General features: G+C 41.6%; 1 protein-coding gene across 5 annotated transcripts in view; it reads left to right on the top strand.

The window, feature by feature from the left end:
* The window catches only part of TJP2 (tight junction protein 2), a 65,734-nt gene that overhangs the window by 9,585 nt on the left and 33,639 nt on the right, over nt 1-22,510 (top strand). For 3 of the 5 annotated variants that reach the window (XM_083817082.1, XM_083817083.1, XM_083817084.1), the window contains exon 2: nt 4,286-4,406. Coding sequence is in view for 2 of the 5 variants with exons in the window: in XM_083817080.1 (XP_083673206.1) it covers nt 283-395; nt 4,286-4,406 (234 nt within the window). In the remaining 3 variants the exon portion in view is untranslated. Of the gene's footprint in view, nt 1-247; nt 396-4,285; nt 4,407-11,857; nt 12,065-22,510 lie in introns of those variants that run through there. The other 2 variants (XM_083817080.1, XM_083817081.1) reach the window with 2 other exon arrangements.

Below are 22,510 nucleotides of genomic sequence, written 5' to 3' on the forward strand. Positions count from 1 at the left end.
TAGAACCGTGATTGTCTCTTCAATCATTTTCATTAGTGTCTTATTCAAAGATCGAATTATGTAACAATGACGTTTCAGGGGAATCTGGTGGGAGTTTTTCTTTGGTTTTTCTCTCCTGCTAACTCTCCAAGCCTGGGAGAGGGGGGAAAAAGCATTGTTTATGTGCTTGAAACTCGCAGCATGTTTTGAAAAACAGCAGTTCAGATAAGTGAAGAGGCATGACTTCAGTTGCAGAAACTGCATTTGGGTGATAACTTAGCGTGGTGAAACTCCTGAGAGAGGATGCGGTACAAGAAATATATAACTATTTTAGAAGCAGCAATAGGAATTACTCCCCTTAACAAGAGGGAGCTGCTTCCTGAGGGTAGACATGCAAACCTGTGGCAACATCCAGGGTAAGTGTTAAAATACTGTCAGGGAATAATAATGGGAAAATCTGTGCTTGCCTTGCAGTTTTGAAAACTTTTCATCCGAAAAGAGGTATATCGTTCATTGAACAGGTAATCTTTTTTTGTAGCTTCCAAGCAATCTGTTTTCTGCAGTTGTAGTTAAACTTTGTGGTTTTGCTTGAGATTTCTGTGTACCTTTTGTCCTTGGCTGGCAGAATAATCAGGAGAAGACGTTATTTCTAAATCAGGAATTTGCTTGAGAACAGAAAAGATAAACAGGTATATACTCATCAGAAAGAAAACAAAATAGTTGTTCTGTGTTTGCTGGGCACTACTAAACCTGCTGTATGGATGTCCGTCTGCTGTCCCCATTCCTTTTTTTTTTTAAAAAAAAGTGTATTTTAGTCTTACCTATGGGAGAACTAACAGCTTGTAAAAGTGGAGAAGAACATTTTTCTGCATGTGTAAAACTTTCCTTCTCTGCTAGGAAACAGGAGTTGCTCATACTTAAGAATTCGGTTTTCTGAGGGGGAAGCATTAATTATTAAAAGATATATCGCTTAAGGGTATTAAATATTCTGACTCTGAAATACAGACAATTCTGTTTTTTTATGTAACAGTATAGAATGCTTTCTTGTACAACACAACTTGAGTATTAGACTTATCTTGTTCATCACTGTTTCTATCAAAAACTAATAGCGTGAAAAGGGAGTTGATTATATTTCGCTCCCACTTGCCCCAGTATAAGTAGCGCCGATGGATGGGCATCGTCACAGCCTTTGTAGCCTCCCATATTCTTGTTCTGCATCAGAAGGCTGTTTCATTTTTTCAGGCACAGTGCAAGATGCAGCAGGCTTTTGTTCAAGACCAATTATTAGATAAGTTTCTACTGTTTTGGGATAGTTCTGTGTAAGCCAGCCTTCAAACACAAGTTTGAAGTAAAAATGTGATTATTTGGCTGTGACTGAACTCAGATTTCTCCTGTAATTTTTCCACAAGAGCACTTCCTCTAACAGTAACAGCAGCAGTAAAAGCAGTTCAAACACAGACCACGGTATGACTTTTCAGTTGTATCTCCAAACCCACAAAAACTAGTCTAGAAAATACACTGATGCCAACAGTTTCCAGGCTCTTACCAACACAAGAATTCTGCAAGTTTGTCCTAGGGTTTTGGTATTGAATTAACGAGTAGTTGAGCTTTGTATACATATATATGTATATAAAATCTGCCTGGTAAAAGGGATTCTTAGTACAGTGTATTTGGACATGGGACAGTGGAGTGTCCCAGTCTGTGACTTCCTTTGATTGTTTCATGTAAGTTATCTGCATGCCAATCTCTTAGAATTTTTCAGCCTCTCTTTGCATGTTGACGAAAGGTTTACATGACTGCTCTCGATGCTGTGAGGAATTGTGTTGGAAGGTAGCAGTACATTCTTGCAGAATTCCTCTTTGTTTTCAAGTGGGCTTGTTTGGCCAGAGTCGCAGCCTGAAACAAGCCGTCCAAAAATGAAACTAGCTAACTTTGGCACCCATTATTTTTTGTTTTGTAACTCAAACATGGGGTTGCTTCTCTTTCACCTGCTACTGACCGTCAGTATCAAAGTGCAAAAGACACTAGCCTGTTAATCTTTGTTTTTCTTTCCAGCGTCCTTAATCAGGCATCTCCTCCTTTCACAGAGAGGTTTAGTCGATACAATTGTTATATATGCCTCGAATTCCAAGCTGTTTAAGATGTATCTGGATTACACTTGGATTTGCTATTCCAACTGTTTCACAAAAGCAGAAAAGCTGTTGTCATTGGACTGTAATCGGGATCTCTTTTATGTTTTCATTAAATCTTTCAGGGAACTAAAGGCTAGCGACAAATTATTGCTGCAAAGTGAACTAAGTTCAAGAAAAAAACACCGATCTTTTTGTAGCTGCAGACTGCTTGTTCTATACAACTGGAATAAGGAAATTAATAATTCACTTTGTTAACATCTGCTTCTCATTCAGCTTCTAGAGGTACTCTCAGGTTCATATAAAAATCAAAATAAGCATTTTAAAAGCATATATATGTTTCTAATAATAATATATAATTACGTTATATATATATTAAGATCATGAGATGGCTTCCAAAAGCTAATACTGAATGTAAGGTGTAGAGATCCTCATCTGACTCCTTACTGCACAAATTCATGTGCATTCCTAACTTAAATTTTTCCTTCACTGCTCTTATTATTCCTAAGACAAAAACTAGCATTAGAATGTGACGCCAGCTCCAGTGCTATCACTTGAAAGTTGTGAAACGGAAATACGTTATTTTGCTAAGGTATTCATTTACATTTCTGTGTCAAAGGCATTATAAAGTATGTTTTCCTATTTCCATTTTTTTGCTTGGAATGGTGATGTGATTTCTGTGGCAGATGGATTTTTTTTTACAAGTTTTGGCATCTTCACAGAGAGGCAAATTATAACATTAATAGTAGTATAGTTTTAGCTTCCTTGTGTAACTTTCCTGCTGCTTCCAAAAGAGTATTTATTCTGCATACAGCCTGGAATGATGAAGACTGGAACAATGAAGCTGATGTTTGTTCATAATGTGTAGCTCTTGTTGCTTTTTGGTGATAATAGAAATTAATATTAAGCATTCTCTTTTTCTGTGACTTCAGAAATCCTACCTTGATTAAAAAGAGTAGCATATTACTTTGAGAAAGGTGCTTTTATGCTGGAAAAGTCAGCAGAGATGGAAAACAACATTTTAGCTTGACAATGCGACATCTGGCAAGTGCTTGCATTTGTGAGGTTTTGAAGAAGTTAATGAGACCAATTGTAGCTTTTAAAAATGTTAGATGCCTGAAGTGTCCTTTTTTGAATCTGGGACCTCATTATGGTTGTACTCAGGGAGAAGTGGGTGCTGCATAGAAGACACTTCAATAAAACGTGGTGTAGACTGTAGTTCAGCAAAATTCCTTCATCATATTTCTTATGGCTTTCCTGCTATACAGAAGCAGCTATGGATTATTAACCAAAAAAAAAAACAAAACACTTTTTTTTGAAATACAATATGCTTCTAAGGAAGTCTGGGTATATCTTTGAAGGTGGGACACTTTGGAAAGATGCTCTTTGAGAGGAATTAAGGCAATCGAGATGTGCCGGGAAAAAGAAATTTCTAACTGCTAGCTTCTGTTTCTATTCCTGTCAAAAGTCTGTCCTTCACTGTAGTTAAACCACTCATTTTTCAGTTCTCCTTCACAGGATAATGAAGGGCTGTGACGAGGGGTGGGGAGAGGTGCAGCCCTCTGGCAGGAATGCTGAGTGGAAGCTGACACACGGCTTGCGCGGCGGAGTGGTAACGGAGGCCTGTTAAGCAGTCCTGGGAGGGGAAGGAGTAGAAAATGAGGTTGCAATTGGCAAGTGGAGCTGTTAAATTACCAACTGAAATAACTTGAGCGTATGCATCTGTTTTTAGTGAGGTTATACTTAGGACAGAGTGCTGTTATTAGCTTAGCTCTGTACAATCTTGTGCGAACAAAGCAATCGGACTAAAGAATAAATCAAAACAAAAGGCCCAAATGCCTTAAGGAGAAGACAAGTGCAACAAATGGAAAATAAGCATGCTTCCTGTCTGTACCTTATTTAGCTTGCAAGAATGCATTTTTTCCTTGTGTGCAGGCCTGTGTGGGCGCCTGATGGGGAACAGTGCTTGACTTGAAGTTCATAGTGTTGCTGCAAGTGTAAAATGGATGGACATCTCCCTCATTCGAGCACTGCTTCAACCCGACTGCCAGGGAAGCTAAAGCATGCCAAACCAACCGGGGAAGTGTATCCTCTTTATCTCAAGGACTTTAGTGTCCCAGGCTTTCAGTCTGTTCTCTTGTGATTACACAAAACTAAAATGAGGCTTTGTTTTTCAGGGAGCACAGTGCTGCATTGCCATCTCCTTGCGAGTGGGACTGGGAGCACGGCTGTACATCACGCCCGAAGCATCTCACAGCAAGCAGACCAAGACTCCCAAAAATCAACATTCCTCACAAGGTAGTGGTCAAGTTACATCCGTAAGAACCAGTCATTACTTTGAAATGATGGATTCTTGTCATTCTCTGTCTGTCACGTTCATTCTTTAAGCTATGCTTTTAAAAGGTTTTATGAAGCAGTACTCACTAGAGTAAGTAATATATTGAAATCAGAACTAGTTCTTCTGGATTTCCGTAGCAACATAGAACAAGCACACGCACACTTACTGAAAGCTTGATGATGTACCACAGGCCTCCAGAAGACGAGAGACTTCTGCAATGAACTCAATATTGTGCTAAAGTTATGCAAATACTAACGCACAGGCCTGGACTAGTTCATCTCTTAGCTAAACATTGGTAAAGAATGGATTTAATCTATGGTGGTGTCTTCAGCAAATATAAATATTTAGCGTGGGTTTGGGAATAAATAAATTACTTTAAGCACAGAGGGTAATATTAATGGGAATTGCTTAGTGACTCAGTAGAGTCCTGGGAAACAGAATAGCCACACACAAAGAGAGTTGTTTTGCTGCATATTTTCTTATAGTACATCATTAAGGTAAATATAATCCTTTTGGCATCTTAATCTTACACTGGAAACGTTTTCTCAAGTGCTTCCAGAGAGAATATAAAATGCGTACTTAGTTTTTATGTGTCAGTCAAGCACGCTTGGCTTGTTTTTGTAAGTCATTAACAGATGACAATTTTAAGAGAGCAAACGATCTTTATGTTGGTTTTATGAAGCTAAAATTGACTTATCTTTCATTCCTGAGAGATGAATAGCTATTGCTCCTTTAGTTACTTACTTGGAAATGTGGGTATTAATTGGTCTTCCTAATTTGTGATATACTTAAACTAACAGATGAGTGGCTTTGGTTAATGTTCTGGGAGTAAAGGGAGAGGATGCTGGTTAATAAGACTCTAAAGACATGATAGAAAGACCAAACAAAAAAGGAAAAAAAAAAGATAAGATGTTGGCTTGCTTATTTGTTATTTTATACAATGCCCTGTTTTCACAGGGAGCAGTGTGGGGGAAAATATGACGTGAAAATGTCACTGAAGCATGGATAGGCAGGAATGTTCTAGCTGGGTTCTGTAGCAGACTCTTTAGCACTGTTCCCTTGAAACGAAAAACTTTCAAGTTGAATGGTAAGCAAGCCTTACAGCAGGGGATTTGGGTACATGTAAGCACAACTCTGAGCAGAATTCCAGAACCAGTTATCCCCTAGAAAAAGATGCTTCAGAGGTTGCATCCGGCCACCCAGCTTGTGAGCTTCCAGGAGTTACAGAATAGGCAAGCAAATGACTGGGGTGGCTGTGTCCATCTGCCTTGTCACTGATGGTTCTTCTCTCTCTTTTTCCCTGGACTCTCAGTGTAGGGGGACTAATTTCAAGCTAATTCCAGTCTTTCCTGAAAAGCGGCACCCAGAAAGTGGTCACAATACCTCAGTCTGTGTGCGACCTTGCTATTACTAAATAGGGCTGCAGAACTGCTTTGTTTCTTAACGAGCTCTTCAGCAGGAGGTTTGCCAGTATAAATAGGATAGGGAGAGGCAGAGCTTTGAAGCAGAGCTTTAGTGCTCTAAAGAACGAACTTGGCTGAAGAGCTGCTGTCTGGAGCTTTGTTTTTTAAATTAACCTCTGTATCAGGAAAAAAATGGACAAGAATGTTTTGAGTATGTTATGTCTTGTGCATTCTGCATATTTTTTACTTGTTCTTAATAAGTATAATGAGCTGCATGAGAAATGGATCTTTCTTTACTGTGCTGTCTTAATTTGTGCCATAAGAATTGATTACCATGGTAAAGTTTTTGATGTTGTAAGGGCTTGACTTCTAGTGAGGGAAGGCAGATAAATTGCTAAAAGCAGAAGATTGTTTCACTGCTTTGCAAGGAGCAGTCAAGGAAAATGGAGGATAGAGGAAGGAAATGAGATGTAAGCAAAATGAGTGTTCAACCAGAATGTGCTCATGTGATGCCTTCTGTGTAAAATGAGCAAGTTGAGGGCAAAGAAGAGAGATTCTTTTGAGTGTTGATATGCACTTTTGTATGATGTTCGAAGAGAAACACAGTGCGTGTTTATGTGGTTTGACTTTGTTTAAACTACTTTGTTGTTTTGTTTTTTAGAATAACAGTACTAGCTTCTTAAATTAATAGAGGTCGAAGTGCATATGCCAGAGGAAGTTGTTTTAATTTTACTTACTCTACTGGTAAACTTATTTTATTATAAAGGATGAGAGAGAAGGTTTGAGATAGTCACTGCTACATCCCGGCATCACGCTCTAGCATTATGTCACAGTATTTCATTTGCTTACCGGTATACTTTTGAACACACTGTACAGTTTAAAACATTGCAGAGAAGAAAATGTATTGTATCAACATGTTTAGGACAAATAGAAGCTGTATTTCTTTATTTTCAATGGTATCATTTCTGTTAGTGCCTGTTACCAAATGCCTTTGCTGTTTTGATTTTATTTATCCTGTGAAAGGTGCTATGCATCTATCTACTAATTCACATGTTCTTTTCAAAGACATGGCAACATAAAACAAGCAGTGTCTTCTGCTGTTTTTCAGCAAAATAAACCTCTGGAATCTTTGTGTGACATCTAGTAGACTTGAAGACCAAGATTTCAAAACCGTTGAGAAAAATATACTATATGTTACAGAAATTAACAGTAAGAAATATTGTAGTACTGTTCCTAGTCCTAGTTGTTGATCATGTAACAGATCTGTCACAGTACTTTTTTCCGATTTTTGTGAACTTGAACTTCATTAGCTCAGAATGATGCTGCATCTTACTCTAAATCTTTACCAATGTCTTTTAAGCTTTGTTGATTTGAAATGTCTAGGTTGCAAAATGTCTAAGTCTGTATGTCTAGGTTGCAAAAAATAAAATCCCACATGAAGGTCGAAAGAGGTGGCTTAGTGAACCGCGAATAATTTTGTACTGGTTATTACCTCAGAAAAAATACATGTGGAGCATAGGAGCAGTTTTAAGTTGGGCAATGTTTCTTACAAGGACACCTATGCTTTCTAAAATAAGAGCCTTGGAATTACTGCTTTGGAACATGGAGAGCACATATATTTCTGCATCCTTAACAGTAGACCAGAGATGGCCAACATTCCTGACTCTACAAGCTGCATAGCTTGTAGCTCCAACCTCTCTTGTTTGAGCTTTTGCTCATTGTCTCCTGTCCTCCAGCCATGTGCAATGTTAAGAGCCCGGCTGCATCTCCTCGATCCCCTCTCATCGGTGCTGATGGGCTGCTGCTTGGTGCCCCTGCAGCCATCCTTTCTCCAGGCTGAACGAGCCCTGCTCCCACAGCCTCCAGCTGCAGGGTCAGTTCTTCAGCCCCACCACCTTGGTGGCACGCCACTGGATTCACTCCTACACACAGTAACAAGTTCGGGGCAGCATTTCTTGCAGCATTCCCGTCCCCTCAAGACAGATTAAGATTACTGTGCCATTCACGTGGTTTAACTGCTGTGTAGAGCTGTTTGAACCATATGTATGTCCTGAGCAGGTAGAGAGTCAGAGGTCACCTACCTACACATCCTCTAATCCTGAAGGTTGAATCTGTTAGGGTGTAGCTCGCTATATAAAGAAGTGGGCATAATTGGATTTATGAATCATTTAAGTAGGACTGGGCTGACTGATTTGTGTGATTTTGCAGACTGATGACAAAAAGCAGTCTAAAGAGATTGGAAGGGGGAAAGGCTGTTTGGCAACATGGTATTTTTAGAAACTTCTACAGTGCCTTTCATTAAAAGATCATGCTTAAAAAGATCATGCTTAAAAACAAAAGCAAAACTGATGTCTGTGTTCAGACAGTTCAATAGGTGGACTAGCAGCGTACATTCCCAGTGTCTCTTACTGAAAACAGTTCCCACTTCTTTAAGCTTGCTTGTTTGACATGCTGTCTAGCACTGTTCAGTGTTGAACTCTGCTTACAAACAAATAACTAAATATGTATGATTGTCAGAGGGGCCACTTAAAAGGCTTGATTGGAGGTGTGGAGAGGATGGGAAGGAAGCAGAGATCACCTATGTCACAACACCGTAACCGCTCGTGGTTGCTGCAGGCAAATTGCTGGACTACCTTGTTTGGTTGGCAGGAGTAACTGGGAGGCTGCTGCTTGTTTTAAATTTGCATCCTGTCGTGTAATGGTAAAAGGGTGTTCCCTCTGCTGATGGTAGAAGCAGCACAACCACTGCATTCACAGTAAAATTAGATAATTTATGGAATACATCCTAGGTTTTACATGACTCAAGCTGCAGAAGCAATCTCTTTAAATTAGCGCTACACAGACTGTGGATTGAATCTGATCCTAGTCAAACAATGTCTGCCTTGATTACTTAAGCTGAAAGTCTCAGTAGGAAAATGTGGTCATTAAAAGTTATTTCCGTGCTTCTCATACAATTAATAATGATTAGTTGTTCCATGGAAGTTCGTAGTAAACTCTCTGAACAACTATGTAACATTTCATGAAATCCCTGGAATGTAATACTGCGTTTACAGTTGTTGCACATGCAGAATAGCTGGTCCTAAACACTGCTGAGAACAGAGCTGCACATTGTTAGTCTGATGCATGTAATTTTGACGTGGTATTGATAACCAGCCATTACTTTCCATGAAACAGCATCCTTTCTAGGACTGACTTCAGTTGCACCTAGATATTCTCTTTGAAGTAGAAGGAGTGAAAGATGAATGCAGCCCTGCCTCCAGACACTCACTCTTGAGCATGCAGAGACCTGCATAGACAGAACAGACTGTCCTGCTGGGTCTCTGGCTCCTCTTCTGCTTGTGCTGCTGTCCCAAGCTAATTTTGACTAGATTGCACATATTCTGTGTAGTCACTCATGATTGATGGACAGGGTCTTGTAGCCTTCAGTACAAATAGTCAGGAAGAGAAGGTGTATCTAATTATACACTTAAAGATGTGCTTGTTTGAGCTGTGGTTTAGGTTTGTGTTTTTTTTTTTTTCTTCCCTATAGCTTACAAGGGAGGAGAATGGGGATGCTGTCCTCCAGTGGAATAGCTGTTAGGTCAATTGGGTGCCTCGAGTACCTGCTCTCCTTTTCCTGCTGTAGGAGTTCTGTAACTTGTGCCAGAGGAGTAGTTCCTGCAGCTCTTGTCACTGGTTAGACTGCTGTACTGTATCCTTCCATTTCTGGTTTCAGTGGCATCATCTTCCCCTCCTAAGGCCCAACCACATACCCACCTTGGGAGGATAGCTCCATCAAAGGGAAGAAAGCACCCAGGAAGGCCTTAAAGTCTGTTCTCTTGGACTAATTGTAGGATGAATAGCTTGTAAATTGTGATTGCATTGATTGTCACATCAGTATGGGCATCTGGGCACTTGGCCAAGCTCTAGTGTGAGCCTGAGCACTAGGAGTCACTGCTCACTCTTTCAGGCTGTTACAGGACAATTTATCTGCCTATCGTGGCAGGGTAGCTGTTTGGTTTGAGAAAAGAAAAAAGCAGAAAAAGTTACATGTCCAATATACTGTTGTGGACAAACATAGGAAATATTCTTATAAGCCCAAATGAATTGTTTTCCATCTGTTATTGCAGGAAATTGAATGGAGACAAACTGATAGGCCCTTCCCAGGTGATGATTTGTGGTAAAGGATTAAAAACAAATCTGTTTTGCTTGCATAACTGTGGTCAGTTCCTGCATTTGTGTTGCACTTACCTCAGGCTAGCGAAGTGTGTTAACCATGGTGGCAGCCTTGCAGCTCAGGGAAGTGAAGTCAGATGACCTCACTGTTAGTGTTAACACCATGTTGCTTTGATAGTCACAAAACATGATAAAAGGAGGCTTTAGGCCAAGCCATGGCTTTTGCATGGAATGAGAAGCAATCCTCCTCAGTCTTGCCATGGGACAGGCTTACATGCTCTGCCTGCACTCCCAACAGGGCTGTGTCAAGAGGGGGAGCTGGCAGAGCTGGCTCTTCGTCCCCTGCCAGACCCTGTGTGGAGGGAAGCAGTTGCAGGTGGCTGGTGCCGTACTTTTTGCTGCCATGAACTTGATACGTGTGTGTTAAGAGAATGCGTTAGTGATCTCGTGGCTTCTCCTTTCCCTGTCCCACTTCGTGCCTGTCAACTCTTTTCTTTGCAAGAATACATTGCCATCAGGCTAAAACTATTCTTGCTTTTAAAGCTGTCTACTTATCTGCAGCAAAATCCTACTGTATTCTATCAAAGTAAAAACTAGCCCATATAATTGTCATCATGTCCAGTCATTTCAGGGAGGTGTGTATTGGGTAGTGGCTTTCCCTGCTGAAGCAGTGGCATAATGTCCTATGCTGATACTGCCAGCCTGTGCTAGCTTTTCAGAAAGCTGTCTTCAATTTCAGAGATGTGCAGAAGTGCTCAGCAGTGCCTAGAGCAGGTTTGCCTGGCCCTGCTGCATCTCACGAAGACATTCTTGAGGCCAGATGCTGCTCTCGTATCTCACTCTACCCTGTTTATGTGAGGAGACTGGTCTCTGTGCTTCATTTTCCTAGTGACCTTGATGTTTGCACATATACTGGACTGCTAGTACTTCAACAGAAGTTGGGTGGTGTCAGTTACTTGTAAAACTTGAGGGTAGAAACCAGATGAAAGAAGAGCCAACTTAATGCTCTGGCATTTTACTGCCTTTTTCTCTCCAAATTTGAGGGTAGGCCACACAAAGTAACATGCTGTTTGCATTCTTTTTTTAAAGTGTTGGCTTAAGAAATCTCTTCTCTGATGGTTTGTCCTCCTTAATTTCTTCCTTCCAAGAGTTGATTCAAGTATTGACTCATCCACCCAAAATAATGCAGCCCCAGGAAGACAGTAGCACTGGGAAAAGAATCCGTGTCTGTGAATACAACAGTGCGGCTGAACTTCTGCCAGTCTTCTCCTTTTTAATGCCCAGTCATTTCTGAAAGCCCTTGAGAATTCTGTTACCTCAAGAGCATGCGTTTTAAAAAAAAAAAAAATGTAACAATGGCCTCAAAAACAACATGGTCAATCCAGCCTCTGAATTAACTGCAGCACTGCTGTATTTGGGACAGATATGGAAAGATTGTTAGGTGATGGGAGGGTACCTGATGGAGGCTGTGGGGTTGGGGATGTCAGCAGGTCTGGGGGGGGCTTTCTTTCAGGAAGCATATGGACCAAAAAGGTAGAAGTGATGGGTGCCTTTCTGCTTGATAAAGCAGGTCTGTGGGTGCCATCCAAAAGCTTTGCACTACTTCCAGAAATCCCACCCAGGCCTGAACCCAGGACATCTCTGGTTTATCCCGTGACACGCGTCAGCTACTGGCAGCTGCCAAGGGCAAGAAGACAAGAAATATTTTTGTAGAGGGAGAATAACAATTCTTTTCATCCCAGGGAGAATGACAATGTCTCTTCGCCTCCCTGGGGCCTCCGCAGGCCGGATTGGCCGGCGGCTGAGGGCGGCTGGGCCCCGGCGGTACAAAGTCTCTCTGTGGCGGGCTCCTCAGTGCCGGCTTTGTCCGTGCCGGGCTCTGGCCGCCCCCGCCACCACCTCCCCTCGGCTCCCTCCAGCCCTTCCTGGCGGGGGTGTGCGGGGCGGTGGGCTCCGCCGTTATCGCCCGTGGCAGCGGGTGGCCCGGCCATGTCACCATGGGAGCGACGCAGGGCTCCGCCGGGAGAGAGCCACGCGGGCCCGCTGCAGGGGAGGAGCAGGTCGGTAGCCTCCCCTCGCCCGACGCGCACAAAACACGGGTGCAGCGGGTGTTGGTAGCTGCTGTCGTGGGCCGTGGTGTCCCGCTTAGCAGCACACGTGCAGCCGACGTGGAGGACTTGCGCAGGGTGGGCTGGAGGATTGCAGGGTCACTCTTCACCCAAGCTGGCCAGCTGAGGCTGAGAGACCGTGGAAATCCCGTTTTCTGTGTTTTTCCATGCACCCCCAGTTAAATCGGAGCTGGGAGGTTCAGGCTGGTGAGCAGAAGCGAAGAGCGCTGGGGGCACGGCTGCGTGTGCCATGGCTGGCATGGGGCGCTGCCTTCTTCCTCGCACCGTGGGAGGGCAAGGGCGGAATTTTGTGTCTCAAACGTTGGTTGTGCTCAGGGGGCGTGGGTCAGCGTTTTAACCAAAAATAATCCTGCTTCTGTGGAGAAGCAAACTCCACAGTGTAAAATAAATCAATCTCTTCTCCTTCTCCCGAGCCCCTACTAATAGTCTGTAGAGGGCTGTGTGCTTTAGTGGGAAAACATGCTTTCTGACACCTGTCTTGTAAGGGAAGCAGTTGATATGCTTGCAAAGCACCCGAGGGCGGCGGAGGCTGCCTGGCAGGACGGCAGACCTGGTATGGTGCGCAGGCAGAAAGCAGAGCCCACCATACACACACATGTTCACTCTGCAAAAGTGTGAGTGGAAACCACGGTAAACAACAGGGGTTTTTTTTGTGGCTTCTGGGACAATTAGTACTGTAAGTATACTGCTTGTGTATGGTGTTTCTCTGTGTTAACTGTAACACATGCTAGGTGGGATATGGGTATTTATTAGCCTGGAGTGAACTACCTGTTAATGCTTTGTGTGTTTGTTTGGGGAACAAAAGAAGTCCTACAGAAAGGTTTACACAGTCAGTCTGGGTAACCGTCCCACTCCTATTCCACCCATCTTGTTCTGTGGTCTTCCTCATCTGCTGTGTTTATCCATTTTGCCTCTTCTGAATCCATCTTGTTGGCTTTTTGATGTGGTTCCCGTGGTGCTTGAACATTTCTGTTGCTGCAGTGCATCTAATAAGTAGCTGTGTGCTGGTGGTTCTGTTGAGAGAGATTTGGCATGAAATACCCACGGCAGTAGGTTTTGGTGACTTGCTTTGCAGGGGTTTTGCAAGAACGGGGTTGAAGCATGTTGACCGGAGGTGAGCGGAGAGGCTGACACTGTGCAGTTACTGCCTGAGCTACAGCAGAGTTTTGCTTTTACAGATAAACACTTTAGAGGGCTATTGTTTAAATTATACTCACCATCAATTTATTTCAGTGAATACTTGAAAAATGGAATTGTTTCCGAAGTGGAAGACTTGCAGTGTATTTCAGCACAGGGTGGGTTGGTAGACCTGTTGCCAGTCTCTTTCTCCTTACCTCCAAATGGCTGCTGCTTTTTGGACCTGATTCTGTCAATGTTGGGCGGCAGGGTGGGGGGGGAAGCTGTAAGCCCTTAAGAGTTTGGAATTAGTCTGCTTTGGCTGTGAATTCAGTGGCAGTGTCTATATTAACAAAAAAGGGAGCTCTGGCTGATCTTTTCTCCTTCCTATTATTGTTAGAGATTGTGAAAGAGCTAAAGTTTCTTAAGCGTACTGAACGTTGGTGGGGAGAAATTGTAAGTGTGGCTCCTCCAATGGTTATATTCTTTATATTATGGTTATTAAAGTCCGTAATTCTGTTTCTTTTATAAAGACAACAATTTTTTCGTTATTTTGTCGCAGACAGAAAAATGATCTAGCGAGATACTACAGCTATGACTTCTAGTTTCTGCTATATTTTTTTAATGAGGCTATTCCAACAATACAAAGTTTGAGACTTTATTTCTAGGAATTCTGTTTTTCACAGCTTATGGTTATTAGAAAGGTAAGGCACATGCAGATTTAACTGACACTTGAAACGTTTTAAAGACCACTTTCTACTACACAAAGGACTAAGTTAGTGTTTTCTTGGGAAGCTAATGCCATTGATGCTGCAGAACTCTTTTATGAATGAAGTGAGCTGTATATGGCTTACAAGCCAAATAATATAGTGGAATTCAAGTCTGTGTTTAAAATGTAAATGAACTTAAAATCATTTTGTATTTTAAACCTGTATTTGGAATGTATTTCTTATCATCAAAATGCAGAACTTGATAAGAGTTTTATGTGACCCAGGCTGATCACAGACAGGGACTCCAAGTATCTGCCTTAAGGCAGCATTATATTCCCAAACACATCTTAGATGGAATGTACAATGGAAACTAATACATATATGCAATTACATTTGATGCTATGCAAGAATAAAGTATCATCTAACTTCCTTAACAGTGAGGGAGATGCCTTCATGAACCCTCCAGGCACCTCTATCCAGTAACTTAAAACTACAATGAAGATGAAAATGCTCCTTGAAGGCCTGCACTTGTAGCAGTTAATTTGGCAGGCAGATGATTGTCAGCAGCTTTCCAGGTGTGTATGTTTGTGCCTTCTGTCATGTCCTGTGAAGCAGAGAGCAGTATCTTTTTACATACTCTGCTGGTGGAGTCTCTAGATTTGATTAACAGTGCTTAGTGTTTCCACCACTGAATTTTCAATATATGATTCTTTTTTAAAGAAACAAAACAGCACCAAAAAAAGAAAGCTTTGCAGAACCACAGCTCTGATCTAACGACATCTTTACGTATCTACAAGAAATGATACACCTATTATTTATGATTTCCTAATGTATCTATTCAGCCTGCCATGTCTTTCCTTTGCACATGCATACCTAGTAGATGATAGGAAAGCATTTCAGGTGCTTGCTCCTTAGGATATGTAGCCCATATGAGCTTTTTGCAGAGAACGCGGTACGTCCAGATAGACTGTCATTCCAGGCTTTGCAAACAGAGCTCTCAGAGACAAACTGTTGGCCTTTGAGCTACAGAGCTTGCTGCCAGGGTCAGCGCTTGGCACCGATTGCACTTATTTCTGCATCCCAGCACTGCAAGAATCTGCTGGATAATGTGCGTTTCTTCTAGTGGCCAGGGCTGACGGTTCTTCTGTACAGTGTTTCAGAGGCTTTTTGAAGAGTTGCAGGACAGAATGAATAACAGTTTACTTTATCAATTGGTTTGTTTTCCTACGTAACTTTATGTTCCGTAAGTAGAAAAAATGGTCAGTGGTTTTGATTCTTCTGCTCAAAGAGTTGCGTGGGAACGTTTTTAAACAACCAAAGTGGCAGTAGCATAGCTGATCGGTAATGTGTGCACGTGTTCCTTAGAGGGTGCCATCACAACTCCTGTTTCTGTGTATATCTGTACTAGCATTGTTTTGCTTGAGGACCTATGTAGTGGTTATGGTTTGGCTGTAAATTTTTGTTTTCCAGCACTTCACATTTCCTGAAAATGTTTTGCTCTTCAGCATCAAAGGGGGTGATGTTGTTCCTGACCCTGCTCTTTGGCAGCAACTCCCCTCCAGTTGCTGACCAGCTTGACAAATACTTGTGTGTGCTCTATCTCGGCGTGGCTGGTGTACTACAGTAGGTCAGGCTGCAAAAGGCCTGGGGTCAGACTTTTAATGCAGAGCGTTGACTGCAGATGGATGCCTGCTGGCATTTCCAAAAGCTATCCTTTGGCAGTTGCGCTCCCCTGGTTATTTGTGGACAGTGCCCAGTGAACTTAAAGTAGAAGGATACAGAAGATGGAGGAAGAAGGTGGGGAGTTTTTCTGTCACATGCCTTGGACACACTTGCCAAGCTACTGATTAAATGTGGAAAAACCCTGTACCAGCGTACTGTTGGTACATCAGCCTTTGCTGTCCCTTGGGTTTATGAGAAATATTTATAATCCAGCCTGACACACAAGGATGCTTCAAGTGCATGGTTTGTTGTTTTCTGTTTACCTTTTAATTTGACAGGTTGTTATGATGCCATTTTAACAGTATTGTGGTGTTAAACTATGGAATTGCACTCATTAAATTTCATTTACCAACTTCCCACCTCTTGTAATAACTTGACTCCATTTTCCATTCTTTTCTAAGTTTTCTTTTCCTGCTTTACCTTGTAGAAGCTAGTGAATACTTTCCTTATGTTTTCTGCAGCAGTAAGGATGGACTTAAAAGTCACGGGTCACAATGATTTGAAAATGGATTTAATTCTTCTTGCCTTCTTATAAGGCTTGTTTGCCTATAGACAGGTACGTAACGTTTTTTTCTTAAGAGGGGAGGAACCAGAACACTTCATCATGGTTTGCTCCTGCTTGTTGTGTCAGAAAGTCCTTGAGCGTAAAATATTCTTTTATGTGGATCAAACTACAAGAAGAAAACTCTTTGTTCTGAATCGTGGTTGAGAGTGAAGTTGCTGCTGAACTGAGCTTTGCTCTAGGCAATAACTGAATGGAAGCATTTCTTGATCCTGGCGATTCTGAGCCATGCAATTTCCTTTTAGCCACATGCGCAGAAAGATTTTTGCTCTTTCCCGGTTCTTTCAAAGCCTCGTGTGATTTATGAGAGAGACTAGTAGTTGTGAAAGGAGGAATAAAATTTGCTCTGTCACTCAGCTGATTCAGTTCTGGTCAGTTTATCCTTTGTGCACTTCAGTGTGCAGTTCAGTGGAAATGACACCGTTTTGTAGGGGTGAGACAGTTTGGCTTCACTTAACGTTTGGAGAGATGCCTGAAGTTCCTTACACTGACGTTGCATGCAAGAGAAGAGTTGACTGGGCAGAAAGATTTCATCAAGGGGTTGTAGTTTCAAATTGTTCTGCTGGCATCCTTTCAAGTGAAGCAAGAATGGCTGCAGATAAACTCAGATTACCGCTATGGGAACAAATCAGCCAAGTGGAAGTTACTTGCTTGATACTGAAGAAAAAAGGGGTGGTTGACTTCAGTCCACACTCTTCCTCCCTCCCCACCCTCCTCCTGTGATTGATTGACTACTGTCATGAAATCACTCCGGTATTTTACGTAAGCTGGGAGGGTTCAAATGTTCTTTATGTCAATGTGTTTGGGTGTTAGCAATGTCATGTGCTAGTCCATAACTGCATGTGACACTTCAGCTTCACATCCTCCCTTGCCAAAGGACGGGGGAGAAGGAATGGAAAGCACTTGAAATTTTTCCATCCTCATCTTCCCTTCTATTGCTTTCTTATCTTAAAGTATTCTACGAGTGTGATCAGGTATGTGGTGAGGTTCAGTGTAACGCAATTTTGTATGGGATCATAGGGTGCTGGAGGAATTGGCCCAGAAATATGCAGAGCTGAGGGGAGTATTTATGCTTAGTTTTACTGTTTGAAAAAGCAATTATAGTCCTCAGGAGGCCCCGAGGGGGAAACTTTGCTGTGAGCAAAGGGATTCTGAATGTGGTTTGCTAAGCAGGTGCATCTGGCTTAACCTATTATCTCATGGTAATTGACGCGTTGGGACAAAACTGAGTGATATTTTTGTTTGTTTGTTTGTTCCTCCTCTTCCACATGTACTGGGAGGAGTGTCAGTGTGAGACTTACAACCCTTCAAATGCAATCCCAGGAGACATTGTATGGATGTCAGGAAAAAATGCTGAACTCCTTTTGCAACAGATTTAGGCCTTGTGTTGGATACGAGCAAGATATGTTAAAGTTTAGGAGTGAACTTCAGCAATGTTTTCTGGCATGGCTGAGTAAGCTGTTGAGACATCTTGAGAGGGAGAGGTGGGTTGCTTAAGACATTGGGGGCAGGAGTGAGGTGGCAGAAGGAGAGGAAGGAGGAGAGGTCTGAGCAGTGGGACTAGAAAACAGAACTGTAAAAATTCTTTGACAGCTGGAATATCAGAGAAATGGGAATCTGTTTTAAAACAAGGGCAGCAGAATGATCAATAATTTTGCTGTGTGGTGATTAAGAAATTTAGTGGCTCTGTAAGAGCTAGGTAAGAAACAAGATACACAAGTCATTGTAGTATTTATCTGAATGATACTGAAAATACAACTTCACTCAAAACTACTGAATTCATTTTACAGAGATTTGAGTTTTTTAATTGTTAACTTTTAACATTTTTTAACAAGTCTGAATTATATTCTTAGTATTATGGGCATTCAAATGAAGTTGCAGCTTTTTTTTTTTTAAATCTACCTTGTGTGACAGTGACCTTCTCTTACATTTATGTTGTGGTAGTAGTAGGATGTAGTCTTAAAGCTCAATATACCATCAAAACTTCTGCACTATACAGAACCTTATTCAAGTTTATTTCCGCCAGACAAGAAAAGAAAGCTAATGTGGCCGTACATAATTGTACTGCCACAGGAATGCTTGAACAAAAGCAAAATGCTTGTAAGAATATGGTGTATCACTCTCCTATTAATAGACTTAGAACAAAGGAAACTAGAAAACTTAACAGGGAAAGAAAATCTAATGTGGTTTGGGACTGAGCTCAACAGCTAACAATTGTACAACTGTTTGAATTGTCTTGCATTATGACTGGATAATTAAATATAAATGCTGACCTGATTGGATTGTATCCCAGCGATGCATCGATCTTTTAACAAACAAGTTACATGAAGCAGTAGACCAATAACCAGGTTGTTTTTCTCAAATTTGGGAATTTTCTTGGATAACTAATGACATTCATGCAATCAGAGTCTATAAGGGTCATGGAATAGCAGAAACAGGTTTTTGCAGCAGTAGTTGCTTGATGCTAGAATTGGTTGCTTCTAGGCCTTGATTTCCTGTTCTAATATGGGTGCCAGGAGCAGAAGCATTCAGAAACAATAGCAGTAGAAGGTCCATCACTGAAGTTGAATAAAAATTGTAAATTGTATCCATGCACAGGATGGATATCTTTGGGTTTTGTTTCTTTCAAATTTTTAAGATGCAAGTGTAAAATGTACACTTTGGCTGCGCAGAATGGCAGATTCTGAAGTGGGACACTTGGGTAATAGCAGCTGTACTTACATTTTTCAGTTAAGCTAATAAAAAGACATTTAATTTACCTAGTGTAATGAAACTGGTTGTCTATGCCTATTGAGCTTTACCTCCCCATCCCACAGGTGCATCAGTACAAAGAGTTTTTTTATGGTTGCTAAGAAAAAAGTGTCCTGCTGAACTTAGATTGTGCACAAACTGCTACTGCATTTTGTTTCTTGGACTTTGTTTGCATGAGCATCTTAAAGAGCAGAAAGTACAGCAACAATGTGAATGGAAATAAATGCTTTAGGTTTTACAGTTAAAGTAAGTAGAAGTGATGAAGTCAGACAACCTTTAAAGCCATTTTGGATTAGGGGGACTGTAAGTTTAGCGACCTGTCTGTCGTTACCTTCTTTGTAGAATTCAGAAAAAAAATGTGTACAGTACCTTATTCCATACGGTATTACAAGTGAAAGTCCAGGAAAACTTTGGAAAAAGAAACAGTGCGTGTGTGTATATTATATATACACATATATACATAAACACACACACACCCTGGAAAGTGAAGGTAATTTATATGCTGCAAACTCAAGTGCTATTGATCTAGCGGCCTTTTACCTAGATTAGTTTTGATCTTCAACTGAAATTGCTCTATTTGCAGCTTCTTATGTCCTGAAGCATTTATTTTGAAAAGAGGTGGTGGGGAAAAACACTTCATTGCAAGACTGAGCACGCACTGAGCTGAGGGGTGAGGCTTGTGCTTTCCTTTAGGACCCCTGCAGTGCCTGTGGGAGAGTAAGTGAACGTTCCAGGGCTCCGCTGCTGGAGCGATGCTGCACGTCCCAGAACACTAATGGAAAGCAATTTCTGTTGTTCCTCTGAAACAACATGAACAGAAAAAATCAAAAAAAATAAAAATAAAAAAAAGAGGAAAAAAAACTGATGGAAAAAATGTTAGTTTCCAAAGTGTTATTTCTCAAGAGGCAGAAATTGCTTTCTGAAAAATGAAGAAAATAATTTAATACAGTTTTGCTCTTCTTTTTTCCCCCTGGAAATGGGATATGTTTTCTCCAAAATGGCAATTTTGTATTTCAATTGAAGCTGTTCCCTGCACAAATTTTGAACAATTGGTTGTTTCCTGTTGGGGGAAGCACCAGAACAATTGAGGCATAATTTCGGTAGGGTAATGACAGAACTGTTGTTGGGCAAAAGATACTTGAGGGGACTTGCTCCTGAAATAGATCTAAGCCATATTTCTGAGAGTCTTTAAGTTTTTGGTAGGTATGACCTGTGGATCTTGCAGCTGTATTCTGGTTACAATCATTTTTTTTCTTCTTCTTGAATAGACTTCTGTTTAGTTTGTAATGAGATACTGTACTGTTCTTTGATGCATGTGTATGTATCTAAGCTCAACAGAATTCAGTTGTAAGAAAAGTAGTCTACTCTGCTTATCCTTTCCACCCCCCTCCCAGGCTTTTTAGAACTTTTGCATGTATATTCTTGGTGTAGCATGCCAAGGTTGTAAACTGATCATGAGTTTACATTCTGAATTTGTTACAGTCTACTGGGAATATACCTCTTTTTGCCCTTCGCATCTTTTTTTCCTTATGACAGTGCTAAGTAAGGACTGCTCTTTGTAGCGTGTTCTCAGAAGAGCTCAGGTGGCTGTTTTTGCATTTGTCCTCTTCTAATAGTTACAGAAGGAGCAGTTGTTAAAAGCATAGTTGTGCAATAAACATTATAGTTTTAAAAAGCACCACATAATCCTATGTAGCTTCTAGGTACTGAATTGGAATGATTAACTCTCATTCTTACTGGCAGAGATAACAAATACTGTGGAATATAAGTGAATGGACTTTAGAAAGTTCCTGTGTGTGTTTTGCTTGCCTTTTCCAGTTTAACAAGAAATTACAACTGTGTCTGAAGTCCTTTAAGGTGTCATCATTCTGCTGATGAGAAGTAGGAGCAGGCAAGTGTAAAGGTACTTAACTACTTGCATTCAGGTCAAACAGTAGGCTAGAATAAAAAGCTTTACTCCAAAAACACGACAGTGATTCTTTTTATTGTTAGTACTGAAATGTGGTGTTGCTAACTTTATATGAGTCATTTTGTATTGGTTTAGAATTCTTGTTCAGAATTTTTCTGCTACTCATTTCCATGGGGTCTTGGTAGGATTGATAAGCAATATGCATGGTTTATCTCTAGAGTACTAAATGTTTCTCCCTTTTCAGAACATAAATGTTCTGGGGGGACGTGTCTATTTCTTTTATATAATCTGTGCGATTAATCCATGGCATAGTTGCGGAAGAAAGTGACTTAACAAAGCTGATTTTTTTTAAAAAAAAGCATGGTTGCCTGATCATATAGAATATGTGCTCCTAAAAATTGAGATTAAATAAATAAATAAATAAATAATCTGTTAAAACAAGGTATTAGTTTTTTAGAATCATAGAATAAGGTCCCTTCCAACCCAAACCAAAGATCTCCCGGTTCCAACTCCCTGCCATGGGCAGGGACACCTCCCACCAGACCAGGTTGCCCAAAGCCCCATCCAGCCTGGCCTTGAACACTTCCAGGGATGGGGCATCCACAGCTTCTCCTGGCAACCTGTGCCACTGCCTCACCACCCTCATAGTAAATAATTTCTTCTTTATATCTAATCTAAGCCTACCATCTTTTATTTTCAAACTATTACTTCTATCACTACACTCCGTGACAAAGGGTCCCTCCCCAGCTTTCCTGTAGGCCCCCTTTAGGGACTGGAAGGCTGCTGTAAGGTCTCCCCAAAGCCTTCTCCAGGCTGAACAACCCCATCTCCCTCAGCCTGTCTTTGTAGGAGAGGTGCTCCAGCCCTTTGATCATCATTGTAGCCCTCCTCTGGACTAGTTCTAACAGGTCCATGTCCTCCTTGTGCTGTGGGCCCCAGAGCTGAATGCAGTGCTCCAGGTGGGGCCTCACAAGAGCAGAGCAGAGGGGGAGAATCACTTCCCTCACCCTGCTGGCCACACTGCTGTTGATGCAGCCCAGGATACAGTTGGTTTTTCTGGGCTGCATGTGCGCATTGTCGGCTCACGTTGAGCTTCTCATCCAGCACCACCCTCATGTCCTTCTCCTCAGGGCTGCTCTCAATCCTTTCTCCGCCCAACCTATATTTGCGCTTGGGATTGCCCCAGCCCAGGAGTAGGACCTTGCACTTGGCCTTGTTGACCTTCTTGAGTTCCAGAAGTTTAAGAAGTTCAGAGAACCACCTCTCAAGCCTGTCCATGTTGCTCTGGATGGAATACCTTCCCTTCAGTGTTGACCGCACCTTGGTGTCACTGGCAAATGTGGTGAGGGTGCACTCGATCATGCTGTCTGTGGCACTGACAAAGATGTTAAATAGCGCCTGTTCTAGTACTGACCCTTAAGGAAGACCACTTGTTACTGATCTCCACTCAGACAGTGAGCTGCTGACTGCAACTCTTTAAGTGCGACCATCCAGCCACTTCCTTACCCACTGAGTGGTCCATCTGTCAAACCCATGTCTCTGTAGTTTAAAGACACAGATATCATGGGGACAGTGTCAAATGCTTTGGACAAGTCCAGGTAGATGAC

This window comes from Anser anser (assembly GCF_964211835.1).
Source record: "Anser anser genome assembly, chromosome: Z".
NCBI classification, from domain to species: Eukaryota; Metazoa; Chordata; class Aves; order Anseriformes; family Anatidae; genus Anser; species Anser anser.